This window comes from Electrophorus electricus, chromosome 18 (assembly GCF_041902795.1).
Source record: "Electrophorus electricus isolate QZ-2024a chromosome 18, ASM4190279v1, whole genome shotgun sequence".
Taxonomy (NCBI): Eukaryota; Metazoa; Chordata; class Actinopteri; order Gymnotiformes; family Gymnotidae; genus Electrophorus; species Electrophorus electricus.
This window is the reverse complement of record NC_137514.1, coordinates 10715001-10735736: the sequence shown is the minus strand read 5'-3', so window position 1 is coordinate 10735736 and position 20736 is coordinate 10715001. Positions and strand designations below refer to the sequence as shown.

The window sequence follows — 20736 nt, the reverse complement described above, 5'->3', positions numbered from 1 at the left end:
GCGGTGTGCGCTGACTGCAGTAGTTCAGTGGCCTACAGTGTGGTGTTTGCATACGTTTATTCAAGTACAAGGAAGCTTTGGCCTACATTACTACACTTACTGCATAATCAAAGACTTCATCCAGCTATTCATACTGTGCATCTAAGTTGTCAACTTTCTTTCCGGTATTTGGTGCGAAACAGTAGAAAGCGTCTTGCGTTGCGCAGAGATCATTTCTAATGGAACATGTGCGCCCTCTGCTGTCTACATTCCGGACGCGTCGCCTCCACTGTTTTAAGCAAGAATAACACTTGGCTAGTTAAAATTAGTGCAAGTTTAACTCAAGTTTGAAAAACCGGTATTTGACATCTAGCTGTAGATGTCACAAGATATTTATATTTATAATTCTTTGTTCTGGACTTTGATCATTATTTTTTATTATGAACCAAGCAGCTGTTGATTTGTGCTGCAGTGACGTTGTCCAATTGAGCAATTGGGGGCGCTATTGATCTCGCAGTAATATGAACGGATATTTAGGTATGTAATTGATAGGTTAATCTACGTCTTTCGAATCTAGTAACACAAAATCTCAATAAATTGATCAAATCTTTTGATTTAGCCAACCGTCGTACTATATGCATCAACCCTGATATTTACGCAAGTCACTACTGCCATCTGCTGGCAGAAATACTGAATTGCGTGTGATGCAAACAATTCCGAGCGGGGAACTACAAGTGAGTTTTAAGACGTGACGTTTTTAAGGTCCTCTGCAACGGTTTCACGTCCGGTAAGGACAAAATGGAATCTATTTTGAATTAACTTTGTACATAAAGACCTCTCTGTTTCTTCCTGTTTCTCACTCTTTCATCATCACTACAGTACAAACTGAAGGGGTTTCTCTGCTCCAGTCGCACCATTTTATCTTCTAAGTGAGCACAGAAAGCACTAAAATTTGTAGTACAGTGAAACAAGTCGGACAAGGCTTCTGTGTTTAAGGGAGTTACCGAGCTGCACTGTAGGGGGCAGTATACTGACATCCTGCAGCCGGATTAGAACATCTATCTGCTTGTGTTTCCCGGTCTTGGTCCTAGAGAAGCCTTGCAGTGCAGAACAGCAGCTAGTGTCGTCTCTGCTCTGTTCTGCAACACCATTTGAAACTACGGAGTGCTGGACTTGAGTTCAGTCAGGTGTGTTGGGGTAGGATAGACCCTGAACTGTGCAGTGCAGGAGTTCGTTGGAGCCTACAAACACTCCTACAAGATCATGCACATTTTCACTCGAGTTAATGTTGCACAGAAGTCAGGCATGGCTCTTCATGGTGGCTAAAATCACACTACCGGTGGAACGAAACTAAGGTTTAAATTTATCTGCTGGCTGCTGGTCAAAATACAGAGACTCTTTCAGATACTGTAGAGTATTGCTCATAACAGTTGTGTTCTACCGGATTGAGACAATGTGTACGTCAATAACCCTTGCACAATATTCCATAAAGTTAGTCAAACCTGACTTACACAGTCCACTCAAGCCTGCTTGATGTAGGTGGGAGAGGACAAAACATTCTCTCTCTCTCTCTCCCTCCCTGAGTGAGAGATTACCTCCTTAAGCTGCTTACCTTCTCTCATCCCTGATTCCATTTTTCCTCCCCTTTTCAGTCTTTCATTCTCTCCCTCTCATTCTTTCTCTCTCCTGGCTGGTTCGTTCCATTCTCTACGTGCCCACTCCCCTGTACCGCCCTGCGACTGCTGATCCTATTAGTGGGAAACAAAGAGGCCTTGGAATAGCCCCCAGATCCACATCCCTTTCTCCCGTTCCCCTTGTCTCCAGCACGTGGCCCATCCAGTGCTGACCAGGGTCAATACCGCGGTGGAGCCCTCGGGAGGGAAGCGCCTGGAAAGCCCCCGGCTAAGTAAAGATGCTCTCCGTGACTGAGGAAGACTCCAGTTTTTCAGACTTGGAGGTTAACGTACAAACGACCCAGGGAGACAGCTTTCTGTAATTCAGATCTTGCAGTGTGAGATCTTCCTGTGCTCCAGGATGTGCAGTGGGACAGCTTCCTCCAGTGCAGGTTGAGCAGTGAGGCAGTTTCCTATGACGGTCCAATTTGTGCAGTGAAACAGCTTCCTGCCGTCCAGGTTGAGCAGTGAGAGCTTCCTGGATTCTGAGCTGATCGGTGTTTGATACGGAGTCCAGGTGAGTTTAGGTGTCCAAGTGGCTGCGTTCATGAAGCATCTTAAGCACTGATTTGGTATTGGCTATTGTTTCTTTTACACCTGTGCCAACATGGTTATAAAGACAGGGGGCGCTGGTTCTACACCAGCCTGTTCACCTGCTCCGACAGTGTCGCTAAATGGGCCAAGGTGTTGTTGGGAGAACATGTCGCAATACTAGGATTGCTGGATACATTCAGTGACGGGTTGAGAAGTCACCCTCGTAACAGTCAGGTCTGCAGATGCTTCCACTAAAGGCATTCAAAGAGGAATGCATAAAAAACTGGCCTAATGCATAAAGAAAGTAGTCTGTACAGCACAGTCCCCTAACAAACGTGCTCTGTACAGCACAGTCCCCCTAACAAACGTGCTCTGTACAACACAGTTCCCCTAACAAACGTGCTCTGTACAGCACAGTCCCCCTAACAAACGCGCTCTGTACAACACAGTCCCCCTAACAAACGTGCTCTGTACAGCACAGTCCCCCTAACAAACGTGCTCTGTACAGCACAGTCCCCCTAACAAACGCGCTCTGTACAGCACAGTCCCCCTAACAAACGCGCTCTGTACAGCACATTCCCCCTAACAAACGCGCTCTGTACAGCACAGTCCCCCTAACAAACGCGCTCTGTACAGCACAGTCCCCCTAACAAACGCGCTCTGTACAGCACAGTCCCCCTAACAAACGCGCTCTGTACAGCACAGTCCCCCTAACAAACGCGCTCTGTACAGCACAGTCCCCCTAACAAACGCGCTCTGTACAGCACAGTCCCCCTAACAAACGCGCTCTGTACAGCACAGTCCCCCTAACAAACGCGCTCTGTACAGCACAGTCCCCCTAACAAACGCGCTCTGTACAGCACAGTCCCCCTAACAAACGCGCTCTGTACAGCACAGTCCCCCTAACAAACGCGCTCTGTACAGCACAGTCCCCCTAACAAACGCGCTCTGTACAGCACAGTCCCCCTAACAAACGCGCTCTGTACAGCACAGTCCCCCTAACAAACGCGCTCTGTACAGCACAGTCCCCCTAACAAACGCGCTCTGTACAGCACAGTCCCCCTAACAAACGCGCTCTGTACAGCACAGTCCCCCTAACAAACGCGCTCTGTACAACACAGTCCCCCTAACAAACGCGCTCTGTACAACAGTCCCCCTAACAAACGCGCTTTGTACAACAGTCCCCTAACAAACGCGCTCTGTACAACACAGTCCCCCTAACAAACGCGCTCTGTACAACAGTCCCCTAACAAACGCGCTCTGTACAGCACAGTCCCCCTAACAAACGCGCTCTGTACAGCACAGTCCCCCTAACAAACGCGCTCTGTACAGCACAGTCCCCCTAACAAACGCGCTCTGTACAGCACAGTCCCCCTAACAAACGCGCTCTGTACAGCACAGTCCCCCTAACAAACGCGCTCTGTACAGCACAGTCCCCCTAACAAACGCGCTCTGTACAACACAGTCCCCCTAACAAACGCGCTCTGTACAACACAGTCCCCCTAACAAACGCGCTCTGTACAACAGTCCCCTAACAAACGCGCTCTGTACAGCACAGTCCCCCTAACAAACGCGCTCTGTACAGCACAGTCCCCCTAACAAACGCGCTCTGTACAGCACAGTCCCCCTAACAAACGCGCTCTGTACAGCACAGTCCCCCTAACAAACGCGCTCTGTACAACACAGTCCCCCTAACAAACGCGCTCTGTACAACACAGTCCCCCTAACAAACGCGCTCTGTACAACACAGTCCCCCTAACAAACGCGCTCTGTACAACACAGTCCCCCTAACAAACGTGCTCTGTACAACACAGTCCCCTAACAAACGTGCTCTGTACAACACAGTCCCCCTAACAAACGTGCTCTGTACAACACAGTCCCCCTAACAAACGCGCTCTGTACAACACAGTCCCCCTAACAAACGCGCTCTGTACAACACAGTCCCCCTAACAAACGCGCTCTGTACAACACAGTCCCCCTAACAAACGCGCTCTGTACAACACAGTCCCCCTAACAAACGCGCTCTGTACAACACAGTCCCCCTAACAAACGTGCTCTGTACAACACAGTCCCCCTAACAAACGCGCTCTGTACAACACAGTCCCCCTAACAAACGTGCTCTGTACAGCACAGTCCCCCTAACAAACGCGCTCTGTACAACACAGTCCCCTAACAAACGTGCTCTGTACAACACAGTCCCCCTAACAAACGTGCTCTGTACAACAGCTTCCTACCGAAAGTCAAGGGGCATAAGCTGGGCTGATATGACCCCCGACTCTCACGCCAAGCTGAGAGATTCGCAGGCAAAGCTGATCAGCCGATTGAAAGGATCAGCGCCTCTGCCGTCGCGCGTTCAGTTTATTCTAGTTGACAGCCTTGTTTTCTACCTCAAAACACACATGGTTTGGCACGCGTGCGCAAACCCAAAATCAAGATCGTAAACTCAGTGAGCCTGCAGTTGAGATGGTGCAGCTGATGCAAGCCGGGACGCGTCGAGAGCCGCAGCAACTTTCAAAGCGAGAGCGGCTCGCCGACCCATCGGTTCTGCACACCTGCGGCAGCAAGTCTCGGGCGGACCGTTCGGACAGCGACCGCCGCACAGGCGGTAACGCGGTCGGCACTCACCTCCTGCGCCTCTTCTTCCCCGGTGTGCTCCCATCGTATCCACGGAAGTAGCGTCCACGGGCACGCCTCACTCCTCCCCCCAGGATTCCACCAGAGATTAAAAGTCGATCTCCCGGGAAGACGCTGCCAGCGCGTGAGAGAGAATGAGAGACTGAGGGAAGAGAGCAGCAGTCCCTGGATCTGCTGTCCATGTGTGATGCTCCCTCCCTCCTTCCTTCTCTCTCTCTCTCTCTCTCTCTCTCCCTCCCTCCCTCTCGTTCTGTCCGGAGGACCTCCTCTATCGTTGGCTTCAGTGAGGCACCAGGCCTGTATGTACACACACACACACACAGCTCCTTCAGGCTCTCAGAGGATCACAGGACCTGAAACCCCCACCCTCCAAACTATTTATTTACTACCTCCCTCAGGCCAGCAAACAAACAGAAGTTTTTGGCCGGAGCACAGAGAACAGCCTGTCCCTCTGATAGAGGTCTGAAGATCAAAGAAGGAGCACAGCAGCAATCCGGCGTCTTGGACAATCCGTCTCCTTTTAACCAGTGTACTCCAGTCGCTCTGTACTACTCCACCATGTGTCCCTCCACCCTGTCCTGTTCTTTCCAAGCGTATGAATATATTATTACCACCACAAAAGGGCCTGCGTATTGTTTATGAATTACCAGCCTGCCCAGTCAACAAAGACCATTTTCATAAGAAACCTTCATTTCATTTCGGCTTCAATTTGATTACCAGCTGAAGAATAGAAGCCCTTCGGCCAACCCCCCGAAGGCTCTTTTCTCTCTCTCTGTCTGTCTCTCTCTCTCTCTTTCTGTCTCTCTTTTTTATTCATGCCTATTGAAAGGCTTTTATTGCTTTCCTTTCAATACACGAGCAGGGAAAGGCTTTTCAGAGTAAACCACTGACAAAAAAAAAAAAAAAATTACTGCGGCGCTATTTTGCCAAATAAACAGAGCTAAAGAGAACGCGCCGCTCTGCGTTCCTTCCCTTTCATCTTTTTTTTTTTTGGTAAACTGCGAAAGGCTAGAAATTAATGACAGTCTATTGGACTCGGGGAGAAAGAGAGCGATAGATGGGGAGCAGCCTCACAGTACAAGTCAAATCTAAATGATGCCCAGTCACTGAATGGTGCCTGGCGCAGTTTAGGGGGGTTTAGTGGACTGGACATGGGAGGTTCGGGAGTTGGCCTCGCTGGGCAGCGCCGTAGGGGGTGTCGGCAGCCGATTGATCCGGGCTGCTAGGGGACATAAAAGACGCCTTAAATGGTTCTGGAGCACTACAATTACACCACAGTTCCCTTTTGTCAAGCACCAGAGGTGACCGCCCGCCAGTCGGGAACGTGGCTATCGATGGCAGCCAGGTCTACGGTTTTCGACGGAGCACAAAGCGTTCCGTTCTGGCTCCACCGTCCTCGCGCCGGCCGGTCAAAAGCGAACGATAGCGATCAAAAGTACAGGGGGAGAGGTCAACGACGGAGGGTCAGAGGCCCACGAGACCTGCCCTCGCCTGAGTGGTAGCACAACTGTGAAAACTTCAAGATATCTTGGTGGTGGTGGGGTGATAACGGTAGTGGATGTTGGACTTGAACCGAGTGTATGTATATTACATGCGTGTAATGCATACATTAATACATGCATTATTACTGTGTAATAACAGCATTAATGGATTGTTAGAAATGCATGAGGGACCATAACATACAAAAGTTGTTTTTGTGCCGTTTAACGGCATCACAGAGCTGTAGCGAGGTCGTGCTCTTCGGTTTCCTCGTTAAGGAAACAGGCGGCAGAGTTCGCCGTTGGCCCCGCGTTTGATCTCCGCGGCTCGAAGGTAAATTAAGACGCTCTTTTGGACCGTTTTTATGCGCCTTTGTGCTTATGTACGAATACTGAACTCTAGACAAAGGTGACCAATGCATAATTCATTCGTAGGCTAAGACAAGACCTGCCACCTGAAAAGAAGCTGACATTTGAGCTTTTCACCAACATCTGCAAAATTATATGCTTTCTATTGTGAGTCAATGAGGGCTGGTCACCGTCCATAAAAGAAGGAAATTGACATGTCACCGTAATAAAGGCAGGAAATAGACTATACTCCCTTAATATCCAGGTAGGCCTGTGTGTGTGTGTGTGTGTGTGTGTGTGTGTGTGTGTGTGTGTGTGTGAGCCAGAGCAAGACAGAGATAAAGAGAGAGACAAGGCTATTGTCATTCATTGTGTGTTCATGAACAGGTACCAACCGACCTGGCTGCTTTGACCAAACACTCCTATTCTTGGTGGAATAAATGATTTCCCTTTAAATGTTACCCACAGATCTAGAATCAGTTCCCTCCACCCTCCCCCGTGCAGCACCCATACATTGCAAGCACGCAGCCCCGATTCCAGATCAGCCTTGTTCAGACTCCGCTCTAAGCCCATTTCCTCCAAAAAGAAAAGATGACTGATCAATACGGCACAAAGACTAAGAAACCGTGGTCTCCTGTTCTCCGTGTTGCCATCTGTGAGTGGCTGGAGGTTCGCCTTTAAGTGCCAATACTCTTGTTAATTCTTGGATACCAGCTTATGCCTCGTGCAATAACCATAAGAAGAAAAGGGCCACCGCTCGCTGCTTGATTACACACACATACACACACACACACACACACACACACACACACCTGATGCCACCCAACCAGGCCCAATTAAGTGACAGCTAACATTTTCTTTCTCTTTCTTGTTTTCCTTTGCCTTCGGAGGCTTTGTCCTCATGTTAATGCCTCCGGAACGTCATTCTCTCCCCAAATGTCACTGTCGCCTCAGTGCCCATACAAAAAGAACAAGCAGCCTTTTTCTGCATGGGCCGCAGCCAGCGATTCAAATCTACCACAATGCTTTGCTCTCCCCGAGGATCGCGTGTCTTTAGAATCTTTTGATTCGGCTCATTGTTTGTTATAAGAGGGAGGCAAGTTTTGAGAAAAAAAACCAAAAAAAAACCAAAAATACTTTTCTACGTTTTACATAAACATAGCTGTCAAACCTCCAGCCACGTCTGCATTTCCATCAACAAAGATGCAGCAAACAATACAAAAAAAACCAAAAAAAAACCACACCAACATCAAACAATACAAAAAACAAACAAAAAACAAGTAACTGGAGTTCAATCTAGCAAATTAAGTCAAACAAAATCACAAAAAAAATAATTTGACATAGAAACCTTGATTTCCAAACTGCAAAAACTCCAGTGAAATACAACAGAGGCGGACCAATCTGTAGAGACATAAAATATCAATACAGAAGACAACCACAGGTGAAAGTCAAGATGAGAAAAAAAACAGAGATTTGCCCTGGTCATGTGATCAACATCCACTGATACAAAATACAAAATACAAAAATCGAACCACTGGCTGCATTCATGCATTCATCTAGTCCTGGTGCTTCCAGCACACCAAGGTTCCAATCGTTCCTCTTTGGGATCCACGTGAAAGCCATTTTGGCTCAGCAGTTTCCACCTCCAATGCTGTCCCCAACCCAAAACCTGGATTACACACACACACTGGAGAGGAAGCCATGTACTGGGCAGCAACAATAGGGGAATTAACAAGATGGCAGTTCAGGGCTTATGCCAAGCCAGTATGCCTGGGCACAGCGAAAGGGTTCATGTGACAGTTAAAAATAAGAAACGGGGTTTGGAACACGCACATATCTAGGGAGGCCTGAGCCTGAATTCTGACAGTATTTCACAGTAGAACTACTGATCTCAGATCAGCTTTGACACCCATATATGGCAACGTGTCGTGACGCAAAACTGCAGAAAGAGTATTCCTACTCCCTTTTACTTTATGAAGAACATCTTTACCAAAAGGTTGGCTGGTTTCTTTAAACAAATGCTGAGATATATCCACTTGAAAGTTGTACAGTACAAGCAAGTTGTTGATAGCAAACAGTGTAAACGGGTCCACGACTTTAACCAATGTCCATAAATGTTCATCACTTTGTAATTGGAAATTTGCATGACGGTGTTACCGGAGCTTAGCTGGGTAATAAAGAAAATCTAGTTACACCACCCTAAAAGGGATAAATAATGAATAAGTACGATTTTATTTTGTTTAGTTCACATAAATTAGCATGTAGATTAGAGAAGACCAAATGAAAGAGAATGAATTAAAGAAGGACAGAAAGCAAAGAAGGAACAGGTGAGCAGAAGTGTCTTCTGTACCACAGAAAATGGAATAGAAACCACAGACATGTCTTCAGTAGATATTTCATTTCATTTAAATACATAAATTAGAATAACGACATGGAAGTTGTCAGTTAAAGCAGCACCGTAGCACTGAATATTCAAATATTTGTTGCATATGTTGTTTTCTTACAAACGGTCTTGGATTTGCAGAGAAAATGCCAAGAAATTTCTGGAAATTGTTCCCCAAAAAAGGCACATTTCTGCACATCTTTTGCAGTATAGGCTAGAAATTAATCTCTGTACAAATTCATTAGTGGAATAATAGCAAATTAAAACCAAGAATAATCACCTTGAACAATAAAAAAGGGCTTGCCCACGTTCATGTGTAAAACTGCAATGAAAGAAAACGAGACAGAAACATTGAGGCAATTTAAAACAACCACGAGAAAACAATGAGCATAGAAATATCATTTTGCCAAAAAAAGTCCTCTGAATGGCTGCAGCACTGTATTGCTGTATCCTTGCTGGCCAGGATTTTTGTTACTCTTTCACAGTGTCGATATTGCTTCCTAAAAGATCCAACTGAAAGATCTACTTTAGTCAAGGACCTAAGAGCCGACATATCAACTGGACTACAATCCCTGAGACTCCCAGTTTTCTGACTAACTGGGAACCATGTGATGTTAGCTTTCTGTAAACAGAGTTTCTCATACTTGCCAATACTTTTATTTATATTATATATATATATATATATATATATATATATATATATATAAATAAAAGTATACGTTTCTCCTTTTAAACACGTTCAATAGAATTTAAGGCATAACCTAAAGCTGCTTCGGCCACTTATTCCAATATCGGTTTTCTTGGTTTACACCAGCAGTTCAGAGGCCAATATTCCATTTGGCAGAGACCAGCAAATTTGGCACTGGCAAGCTTAAGACGGTCGTAGTGAGTCTTTATTCGGTGGCGGGAAATAAAGGGCGCGGTCCAGTCCGGTCGTACGGCGTGTCCGTCACCTTCACTGCATCTTCGGGCTTGGCTCGACAAAGGGTTCTTTTGGTCAAAGGTTGATAAAGGGACTGGTTCTTTACAACAGTCACGCACGCTGCGTTACAGGACACCGTCCATTTGTCGGGGTTCTTGCGGCCCTTTTTTTTGCTTCCGGCTCGGACCATATGCAAACAGGCGGCTAACTAACTGACTTTATAAGTTAGTCTCACCCCAAGAAGGGTCATTCACGCTTTTTAACACCCTCGTCACCATTTTCTCCAGCTCTTTCCTTGCCTTTTGCTCTTCCTCCAGGGTCCTCTTCATCCTCTTGTTGTCCTGGAGTTAAGACAGGGAGGGAGGACACACAGGTCACGGCACCAGAACTGCGCTCACCAGCACATCATTTCCTGGGAGAGTCATTCCAATAATGCATGCAAAAGCCCTACCATGATCTCATAAGGTGTTTTTAGGAAATTAAGTAGTTTTGCAGAATTTCATAACCAAAAAAAAAAAAAGGTAAGGTAAAAAGGTGTGAACTTGACCCAAGTTGACTAATCTGCGTGCACGTTTGTAAATATTTATACATCTGGCATATTTGGAGGCTATTGACTGAATAGACGGGCATGACGTTACGCAAACGAGGGCCGCACCTGTTTGAGCTCCTGAACTTCATCCCTCAGTGCATACACAGTGTCCACCAGGCTCCTTTACAGAAGAGATAAGTGAGCATCGGTCAGCAGTCAGACACGTTCAATGTCATTTCAATGTCATTTCATTCATTCCGCTCCAGTGGTCAGGTCCCATGCCCACCTTTCCTCTATCACTGTCTGACCGTTGCTTTTTGTTTCTTCCACGATGATCTTCTCCTCCTCGGGAAACAGCATGTGGAGTCCGGACTCCTTCCTTGACCCTGCTCCCCAGGTAAATAAATAAAACAAAAGACATGTGCAAGTTTTACATGGAGATGCGAATGACCCTTGCGAGGACATATGGAAACATTTTACATCACAACAGAAGTACAGCATGTAAGATAAATAAATGGAAGTCGGTTATCTCTGGTTCCTTCTTGCACCTGAGATAAACGAGTAAGTGTCAACAACCCATTCCTAAAAACAGACAACATGAACAGCATTTAAAAACATCTCCATCATACCTAACAAACAAGACAAGCAAGCAAAAAAAAACAAAAAACAAAAACAAACAAACTAGTAAGCAAATAATTAATTAAAAACAAAACAAAAAAACCCTCTCTTTCAAAATGTCACAGTACAACACGGCTAGACCCCTGCCAGGGTGACAGACTCACAACGTAAAACTCCAACTGCTTAGTACTTCAAGCTAGAGAAACATGTCCCAAAAGAGACACAAGACTCCAACAATAATAGTGTGCAAACCAATTAAAACTTCTTGCACGCAACCTGAATAACAGACAAGTCATACACAGTCACAGTTACGCCTACAGAATAATAGACAAACTAACAAACTTGAATGTAAAAAAGTAGAGGCAACAGGCAGTTTAGTCACAAAAAGGACTCAAACCAGAGAGTGTGCAGCGGATAACCCTCAAAAGCCACGGAGAACAAACGTGAAGGGGTTATGAGCAGCTGCCCTTACGAGAGGTGGGAGCCATTCTGTAACTATGGGTTGTCCGTATACTGTCATAGTCCGAGTCTTCTGACTGGTCGGATGAGTGTTCCAGACGCAACATGCTGGCACGGCAACCCACAGCTTCCGCGTCAGCCAGCACGTGATTATGCATCAAATCAGTGCCCTGCCATGCTAATGGACGGGAGACGGGGTCAAGGGGTCAAACCAAACCAAATAGGGTTTGAAGGTGAACAAAGCCAACCGAGAAGGAAAGGGCACAGAAGGACCCGGAGGACCAAAAGAATTTTTTGAAACGGAAACAAAACAAAAACAAACAAACAAACAAACAAAAAGACGACATGGAGTTGAAATCAAATATGAAAGGGTCACAGCGGATGTGTAACAAACGGAAGACAGAAAGTGGGGAGAGGGAAGCAAACAGGGAAAGAGGCAGAAAACAAGAGCAGGTTGGTAAACCAGTTTTGAAAACATTCACAGAGAGGCTAAAGTGTTAGAGAGAGAGAGAGAGCGCGAGAGAGAGAGAGAGAGAGAGAGAGGGAGAGAGAGAGGGAGAGAGAGAGAGAGAGAGAGAGAGAGAGAGAGAGAGAGGAGTAGCTAATATCATTATAAGAAGAGCAGTTGAGGGAAGTTAATATTAGACACAAGCGCAACATTAGCAGAAGAACTACAAAATGAAACGTAACAAATGACGTCCTCCTCAAATTAGACCACAATAGGAACGCCCAAAACAGTTGCTGTGTGCAATAGCCACGTCATTATTTCTGCCATTTCGGGCCGCTCTCCATCCGACAAACGGAGAGACGGATCAGCCGTGCGGAAAAGCGGTTGAAGTAAGTGTGCCTTCAAGGACCCACAGACCCCAGCGCAGAGACTATTCCTGGTGACCATGTACGATGCCCGATGCATCAGGAATTCAAGGATCAAACCTCTCTGAGTAAGACTGACCAGTTAGTGTCAGCTGCCCATTCACATCCGGATCACATTCAGAACACCACTTAAACAGTTATGCCACTGTTGGGATTTGGATTTGAACTCCAGTGTGCCATATGCCATCCATGGTCATGAATCCCAAAAAATGCAAATCACTGAGAGGACCCCCTCTATTGCTGAGACAGTTAAAACCTGACATGGCTGGATGGCAAGTTCAAATGACTAAGTTCAAAGTTCAAAAAGGTTTTTGTTTGACTAGTACTCTCCTTCAGTCGCTCAACAGTCCTGTGTGGCGTCGGCCTTCAAGAGTCCTGGATAAAGAGCTAGCAGTTCTGATTGCTTAAGTGGCAGACCTGTAGCATCTGACCAGAATGAATTTAAGGGTAAAAAGGGCTTAAATGTGCATAAACAACAACCCCAGAGAACCTGACGCAGTCTTACTTGAGTTGAGCGTTTGCCGCGTCTTGGCACTCGTGCAGTAAGCCTCGATTACTTTCAGGATCTGCGCGTCCTCCTCCAGGGCAGCCGTGCCTGGCCGGAAACAAAAGATATCGTCCAGTCCCATCGCACGAGGAACTCGAGTGGCATGACCGTGGACACAGCTCTCTGAACCAACTGTGCGTGTCAGGCTTGGCCAAATTAGAACATTAGCACGAAAGGTTGTTACTACGGCGTGAGCGGACGGCGTCGTGCACCTACTTTTCCGCAGGGCGAACTCCTCGTCCGACGGCTTCCTCTCTGGCTTGCGCTTGGGCAGGAGCTTCTTCATACTCTTGGGGCTTTTGCTGAGATCCTGCGGAAAAGGGAACCGTGCCGCATTTGCAATGCGTCAAAAGTGCATCGCCGCATTTGTGGAGCATCATGGGTGGCAAATTACATAACTGCTTCCAGGCCTGGTGGACACCTCAGCGGTTTAGGTGTTGCATTCAGCATATACAAGTGAAAAGTGCAATAAATACCGGCTACACGTTGTGTAATAGGGATGGTGTGAATAAAAATTATGCATCTACCCACCAAACACTATTATAAACATTTAGATATCAGAAGGGGTCTATAGCCAGTCTGTTTAACGCTCAGTCCGCGTCAGCTAACCAACTGTTAGCGGTCAACTTCTGGCCGCAGCCTCAAAAGGTCAGCAGCAGTGGTCCTGTGCTCAGGAAAGACGCCTGACAGATTGTGCACATTGGGCCTATAACACCAACACTTACAAAGTCAGGGAAGTGTACCACAGCTGCGAAATGCTTTAATATAGATTTAAATAGGTCATCAACTGTTAAACCAGTTCAACATTGGCTAACGGGTTCTGCATCCTAGTTTAGCTTAAGTTAGTTACACCAGTTCCCATCTGGCTAACAAGTACTAGAATAGCATCATGCAAACTTTGTGTCGTAACCGATTAACCGCACTGGGGGCGATCCGAACGCCTGTGCAGATCACTGGCGTCCAAACCTCTTTATGGGACAGCGCAGCCGAGGGTCTGAGGGGCGGGGCTGGTCGGAGACAGCTCAGGCTCCAGGGCTTCTGGGTTTTGGGGGGCTCCAGCGGACCCCATATCATGGTTCCGTGGGAGGAGAGGTGTGGGAGGGTGTGGTAGGCGGGAGCTCCGCTCGCGCCCCGGCTCTCCGAGTGCCTGGATGGGGTGATGGGGTGTGAGGGGAGCTAGGAGGAGAAACAGAGCATAAACGCTGCTGGGCTGCAGATCTGTCACCATGGCCACCGTACCTGTAGGCTACAGGGATGGAGCAATGCATGGACTGTATTGATGATCAGTGCATCCTTCTAAAGGATGTGTTATTCTAGCAATGCAATATTTGGATGATTGTCATGATGACAACAGGCACTGTGTGTGTGTGTGTGTGTGTGTGTGTGTGTGTGTGTGTGTGTGTGTGTGTGTGTGGCAGATTTTGTTTTGTTCATATACCCAAGAGCAAAATCTTAGTTTCGTTTTTTATTACTGGCACGACTTTGGGCGAGTTTACTGTGAATTGAAAAGTGTTTGTTTATATTTATTTCATGCATTTACGGCATTTGCATTTGAAGGCACCCTCCTCTACCTGCTGTACCATGTGAGCTACACTGACCAATGAGCTATGGTGACGAAGACTGAACTTTACACTTTTTCTAGAGCTCCTAACACACTAAAGCCAGGAACGTGGGGTGGGGGTGGGGGTCTCAGGTGGGCTTCGAGCCGGGAGAGCGCAACAACAGGACGGGTGTTCCTAGAGAACACAGAACTAACTAGCTGGCTGCACTCATTCCCTAATGAAGAGAAGAAAAAAAAATAAAAATACTGGAATTTGTGAAATGTGCCACTTTGTCATTTGAGAGTGCTGTTCATGCTTCGGTCTGATTTGTCTTTGTCTGCGTTGGGGGGAGTTCACTAACCGTATGGCATGGTACAGACTGTGGTTTTAAACTGGACATGCTGGTTGACGTGCGTTTGGTGTGACGGTGAAGATGCTCCACCCACTCTTGCAAATCCTGCTGGTTGTTACAGATCACCTGGATTCTGTCAATCATACTCCCTGCAGAGAGCACAAACACAAATTGCCACAACTCGAGTTACGCGCGCGTCATCCCTACCACGCAGAACCGTGCCACGGTGTTAAAACGACCGCGTCACGGCCTCCCTGCTTACGGCAGTGATGCGGTCGATCGCTTACCGGATATTTCAAAAGCATTTCTCGTGTCCTCGCTCTTGTGGACGGTCGTCCCTGTGAGAGGAAGTTTCCCCTGTGGAGCAACAAAGAGAGTCTCTGCTGCCATTGCATGCTACGCACACTTCACGAGGTCTACGGTGGCAACCAGTGGCCCACCCACCGGCTTCTCAAGGCCCCACCCACCACTGGCTTGCACAAACAATAGGTCCACCCCCTGAGCCACCTACAGTCTTTACCCAATGGCGCGCCCAACGACACGCCCACGGCCACACCTACTCTCACCCACCGGCTTATGCAAGCAATCGGCCCGCCCGCTGGCCCACCTGGTAGATGAAGCAGCTCATTCGAGGGCTGGCGGAGAGCACTAGCAGCACGTGAGGGAAGAGCAGCAGGTAGCGCTCGTTCTTCTCCTGGGATCAACAACAACAACAACAACAACAACGGAAATGTTATACGGCGCCATTCTGCTCCCAAACCGCACAGACTCGACTGACCTTTTCAGTCGACAGGACGTCCTTTGAATTTGGCCTGTCGGGGCCTCGATTTCAATTACATAACGAGCACACGGTGGAGGCCGTGGGGTGCGTGAGCTCACCTCGCTGCCGTGGTTCTGCACGAGCACCTGAGACATGTAGATGACGGAGCCCAGGGTCTTAATGCCTTCCCCTTCCCAGCCACGCACTGGCTCCATCAGAACCTGCAGCTCCAACTCCTTCCTCTTCCTCAGTTCCTGACACTGTGCCTGAGGCAATGCGAACACACACACACACACACACACACACACTCCATAGGATGTGCCACGAGCCTCTTTATTTCTTTACGGTGTTTGAGCGTTCTCTCTCATTCACTCCCTCTCCCTCTCTCTCTCCCTCTCCCTCTCCCTCTCTCTCTCCCTCTCCCTCTCTCACTCTCACTCTCACTCTCACTCTCACTCTCACACTCTCTCTCTCTCTCTCTCTCTCTCTCTCTCTCTCTCTCTCTCTCTTTCACTCCCTCTCCCCCTCTCTCTCTCTCGCTCTCTCTCTCTCTCCGTCCATGTTTTGTATTCTATCTTCTTTGCTCCAGCTCGGCGGAAGCTTCTGCCCCACCGTCATCGCGCGCGTGTGCGTGCGGACGAGACAAAAGCCTCCGATCTGCCCGTTCCAGCGATTCGTCCTGCGACAATGCAGCCGAGGCACGGGCGAAGCGAGAGCAGGAACGAGGACAATGGATCGCGCACGCATGTGGCAGGGCCTAATGAAACAGCCCACCCTGTCCACCGACTCCCCGTCCTGCTGTGTCCCACAGAGTCTATTCTCTGTAATAGAATGATAAGAGGTGTTCCGGGGGGGGGGTTGAGCTGAAGCCTGAACGGCATCTTGAGAACAATAGAGAGAGAGAGAGAGAGAGAGAGAGCGAGAGCGAGAGCGAGAGAGAGAGCGCTGAGGGATTTAATGGAATGGTGGTCAGGGAAGGATTTTGAGAGTGCACAAACTAAACGTAGTCTAGAAGTGCTCAGTGCAGTACCAACCACCAACTGCATTAGTTTGTTGCATACTAACCTACAACTCACGTACTGACATACCGGCCCATCCCAGCCCTGCAGACCACATGCCCTGCCTGCGTCTCCAAGGCCTCACCATTACAACAGGTAGTACAGAGAGAACAGGACATAAGACAGTGTGACGAGGGAAAATCCTTAAACTGCTGGTCCCTTGGCGGGGGGGGAGTCTGCGATCCCACAACACAGACACAGATCACACACAGCAAATCCCAGAACGCAATCCACAGATGCAAGTCAGAGCAGAAGACAGACACAGGTCACACAGAGCAGAGCAGAGGTGTAGGTCACACAGGAGACTCACGTAGAGGGTCTTAAATGCAGTCAGGCATTTCTGAAGGTCTGAGCGGTCCACGTGGAAGTCCTGAGGACAGAGATGTTAAACCGGCATGAAAATAAGTCTGAGCAACACGCACACAATTCACAGACACCATCAAAACCTCAGACACTCAACATGTACGCTTGTCTCTTTTTAATATCGCTTGAATACCGTTTACTAGTTATAATACTTATCATCTGAGTTAAAGATGTAATCTAGAGATTTTGCATATGTAATATTTTAATATGGGATTTGCAGTCACTTTAATCCCACAGATTCTAAATCCATGTAGTGCTGGGAGTTTAGGGGGTTGTGAGTTGCGCACCTCCATGTGCCTGTCGAGCTCCTTGAGCAGGGCCGGATATCTGTCCAGCCGGAGGAAAGGCGCGCTCAGGCTGGTCGTGAGCGCCAGGATGCCGGGACTGCTCACGCCTTTGCTCTCCATGAACTCGCCCAGCTCGTCACTGCGCCCGCGCACGCACGCACACCAGTTAGTACAAGAATACCAGGACTGAATTTAAGAAACCTGCTGTGAATTCCCATGCGCGCACACATATACACCCGCGGTACAGAGATGGCCATAACTCCAGAGGTGCGTGGAGGTAAGCGTGTGAGCACCTGTGTTGGGTGAGCACGCTGACAGCAGAGGGGTGGTTTGAGCAGTACGCCACGTAAAGACTCTGCATCTGCGGCATGAGGGACAGGAAGAACCCTCCGATCCTCTGCTGGTTCTCCGGAAACCTAACCTCACACAGGCGCAAACGCACGCACACGGTGCAGGAACAAATCTATGAGCTCATTAAAATCTTTTAAGGGCCAGGTTACTGGTGTGTTCATACAGCAATGGCATTATATGGCTAGAGTAAATGTCCTGTGGGTCACATGTGCCTTTGAAAAGTACATAAAACCGCCACTAGATGGCGACAGAACCTCAGTCTGAGAACCGCATGTGGCACATCATATGCGGCAGGCAAGAGGAAAGGCAAAGCTGGTCTCGGATCAGCTCAGGATACAGAGGAGCAAGCCTTACTTGGTGCATTCCTCTAGTGACTGAACCAGAGACTGCTGGAAAGAGTTGATCTCCTCCAGGTTGCCCAGAATATGAGCGATGTCCGCTACAGACAGTCTGAGAGTTAGAGAGAGAGGACAGACATGATGGTTTTGTAGTCAGGAAGTGAACATTAGCCACTAGGTCCGTGGCGGCGCCATACTTGTCTGTGGGCTGCAGCAGCCTCAGGTAACCACTCAGCAGGGACTGCAGCTCTTTACTGTACTCCGTCTCCTTCTGCACGATGTTCTGGAGGACCTACAGAGATCACACACGAAGGAGGGAACATTTTAGAAAACCGGACACGCTTGGGCACATGCGCACTCACTAAAAAAAACCCAAAAAACAGTTTGAACGCACATGTTAAACTGGGAGTGGGCTGAACAGCTATTACTGTCCAGAGAGAGAGAGAGAGAGAGAGAGAGAGAGAGAGAGAGGAGAGAGCGAGAGAGAGAGAGCGAGAGAGAGAGTGAGAGAGAGAGAGAGTGTGTGTGTGTGTGTGTGTGTGTGTGTGTATTTGAACATGGTGCTGGCTCCTATTTATTTTGACCTTTAGATAAAATTAAGCAGTGGCCTAGCAAATGTGATTAATTAGATACTATTAGAGTACTAATTTGATTATTGAAATACTATTAGAGTACCGATTTCTGGCATATTGTCTCATCTGACCCCCCCCCCCCCACACACACACACACACACATTCCTTAATGCTGGTCCATGTATAACAATTTTGCCAGGAAATAATTACACAACATGAAATGAATATAGCACTTATCAAACAAGTCAACCGCACTGGAGGCAAGTTTTGCCTCAACGCACACACTCTCTCTCTCCCCAACTCACAATCCACAGAGACCATTACCACTCGGGCAATTACAACACAGAGAAAGGAGGTACTCTCTATCCCTCAGCCAAGAGAAAGAGACGGACCGAGAGATAGACAGACAGAGACAGAGAAAGAGAGATGGCGAGAGAGACACAGAGAGAGCTAGACATGACTGAATCAGGTCAGTCATAGTGGAAAATGAATTGTTTCCTCAAACAAAAGGCCCACGTTAGGTGTGAAGCGGTCTCAGGAGGAGAGGCACACCCCCATCTTCAGACTAGTGATCGCATGAGGTTGAGTCATTTCTTTCTCAAGAGGAACAGTAGCGAAGATCCGAGAGTCACTACCGTTCAAGATAAAACGGGCAAGAATTAGGCATTGACTTTAAAGATTAAAAAAAAACGAGCAACGGAGAAATGGTCCCTTACAGTCTCTTAACAACTTCAGTTTCAAATTATGCCCATGTTTTTTTAGATTAAAAAAAGCCCCATATAAGAATAAATCGAAAAACATATTGCTGAAATAAATGTGTGGTAATGAAGGTCCTCAACTGTCCAGCTGGTCCCAGACCACAGAGCAAGCTGGCTCTCTCTCTAGGCATCCATCATCTTCTATGACATCCTTCGTTCTTGTCCGGCTCAGTTATTGCTTTTAATTGGACTGGGCACACTGTCAAAGCTCAAGCTGGAACCGTCTTGGTTTGAGGCGAGTGACTACTGACTAGTGCAGCGCAACCAATTATCAAACATGCTGTGCGCATGCAGCTCTTGGACCTTCGGCGGGTGAAAGCTGTTGAGACCATCACTATATATGCTAACAAAGAAAGAACACCTCATCCATCACACTCTCACACACACACACACACACACACACACACACACACACACACACACACACACACACACACACACACACACACACACAAATGGGCCCCAGGCATAGCTGTCCCAGTGGTCAGTGACATGGAAATGACAGCCTACATTATAGAAATTAAAAAAATAAAAAAATAAATAAAAAATATTAATAATAAAAAAGCAAAAGGTAGCCTCAGCTAACGCACAAACATTCCAATGCAGCCACGCCATTAAAAGTGCAGAAGAACGGATACATTTTTTAAGTGCAACTACATCCAGAAAATAATAATACAAGAAATATTCTTCTGAACGGTTTCCAATTGTGCACATTTTTGAGCAGAAACACGGTTCAGCTTGCCTGTCTTGAGCAAGTAACCAACCCAATGTGTGGTTTCTGACAAGCCAACCGTACTGAAGCGCTTCCATCACGTGGCAGAACTGCAAGTTCGCATAAAGAGCACTTCACCGTCACACACACAAACACAGACACCACTCCTGGTTCACAAATCTAAACGTGCAATCATCACGCATGGGATACGACTCGAGACATTTTCGCACGGAGGCTTCCGCTACGCCGGTCCTGACAGAGCGGGAGCTTTGAGCCTGGAGTCACGGGCGAACGAAGCTCATATTTGCTTTCCCGTTTCGAAGTGCTCCCAGCGGTTAGAGAGAGCGTCTTCTTATATGTTACTAGCTGGTTAGGGCTTGTAGGTATCTCATACAATAGTTGTCCCACATATGGAAATACAGGAAGATCTGTGTGGTGTGGGAGTGAGATATAAAGGGTAAAGTGCATCATCTTTCTCCTCCGCTTTTCTATCCATCAGTCTTTCACACATTCTCACACACCCCCCCCCCACACACACACATCGCCGGAGGTCCGAGCACAATGTGCACAACGCTCCTCAATTACGTTATTATGAACGATAATTGGAATAAACTTATGATTCATAATAACGTAACGAGGCAGAAATCCAACCGGCCAAAGCCGCTCG

The 20736-nt window shown here is 47.6% G+C and overlaps 1 protein-coding gene and 1 long non-coding RNA gene across 8 annotated transcripts in view; both read right to left on the bottom strand.

Moving 5' to 3' along the window:
• Nucleotides 1-5158, bottom strand: part of LOC113577480 (uncharacterized) — a 59819-nt gene extending 54661 nt beyond the window's left edge. Inside the window, exon 1 of one of the 3 annotated variants that reach the window (XR_014118295.1) lies at nt 4812-5158. This is a non-coding gene — a long non-coding RNA (uncharacterized LOC113577480). The remainder of the gene's footprint in view (nt 1-4811) is intronic. The other 2 variants (XR_004776930.2, XR_004776931.2) reach the window with 2 other exon arrangements.
• A 3701-nt stretch (nt 5159-8859) lies between these two features.
• Nucleotides 8860-20736, bottom strand: part of arhgef7b (Rho guanine nucleotide exchange factor (GEF) 7b) — a 26016-nt gene continuing 14139 nt past the window's right edge. For 3 of the 5 annotated variants that reach the window (XM_081701450.1, XM_027014853.3, XM_081701453.1), the window contains 16 exons: nt 18225-18319; nt 18044-18139; nt 17632-17754; nt 17339-17477; nt 16999-17058; nt 15750-15896; nt 15478-15564; nt 15158-15227; nt 14880-15019; nt 13944-14153; nt 13194-13287; nt 12936-13025; nt 11571-11735; nt 10767-10866; nt 10607-10661; nt 8860-10292 (listed from right to left, as the gene is read on the bottom strand). In XM_081701450.1, coding sequence (XP_081557576.1) covers nt 10170-10292; nt 10607-10661; nt 10767-10866; nt 11571-11735; nt 12936-13025; nt 13194-13287; nt 13944-14153; nt 14880-15019; nt 15158-15227; nt 15478-15564; nt 15750-15896; nt 16999-17058; nt 17339-17477; nt 17632-17754; nt 18044-18139; nt 18225-18319 — 1794 coding nt within the window. In that variant the 3' untranslated portion in view covers nt 8860-10169. The remainder of the gene's footprint in view (nt 10293-10606; nt 10662-10766; nt 10867-11570; nt 11736-12935; nt 13026-13193; nt 13288-13943; nt 14154-14879; nt 15020-15157; nt 15228-15477; nt 15565-15749; nt 15897-16998; nt 17059-17338; nt 17478-17631; nt 17755-18043; nt 18140-18224; nt 18320-20736) is intronic. The other 2 variants (XM_081701452.1, XM_027014852.3) reach the window with 1 other exon arrangement.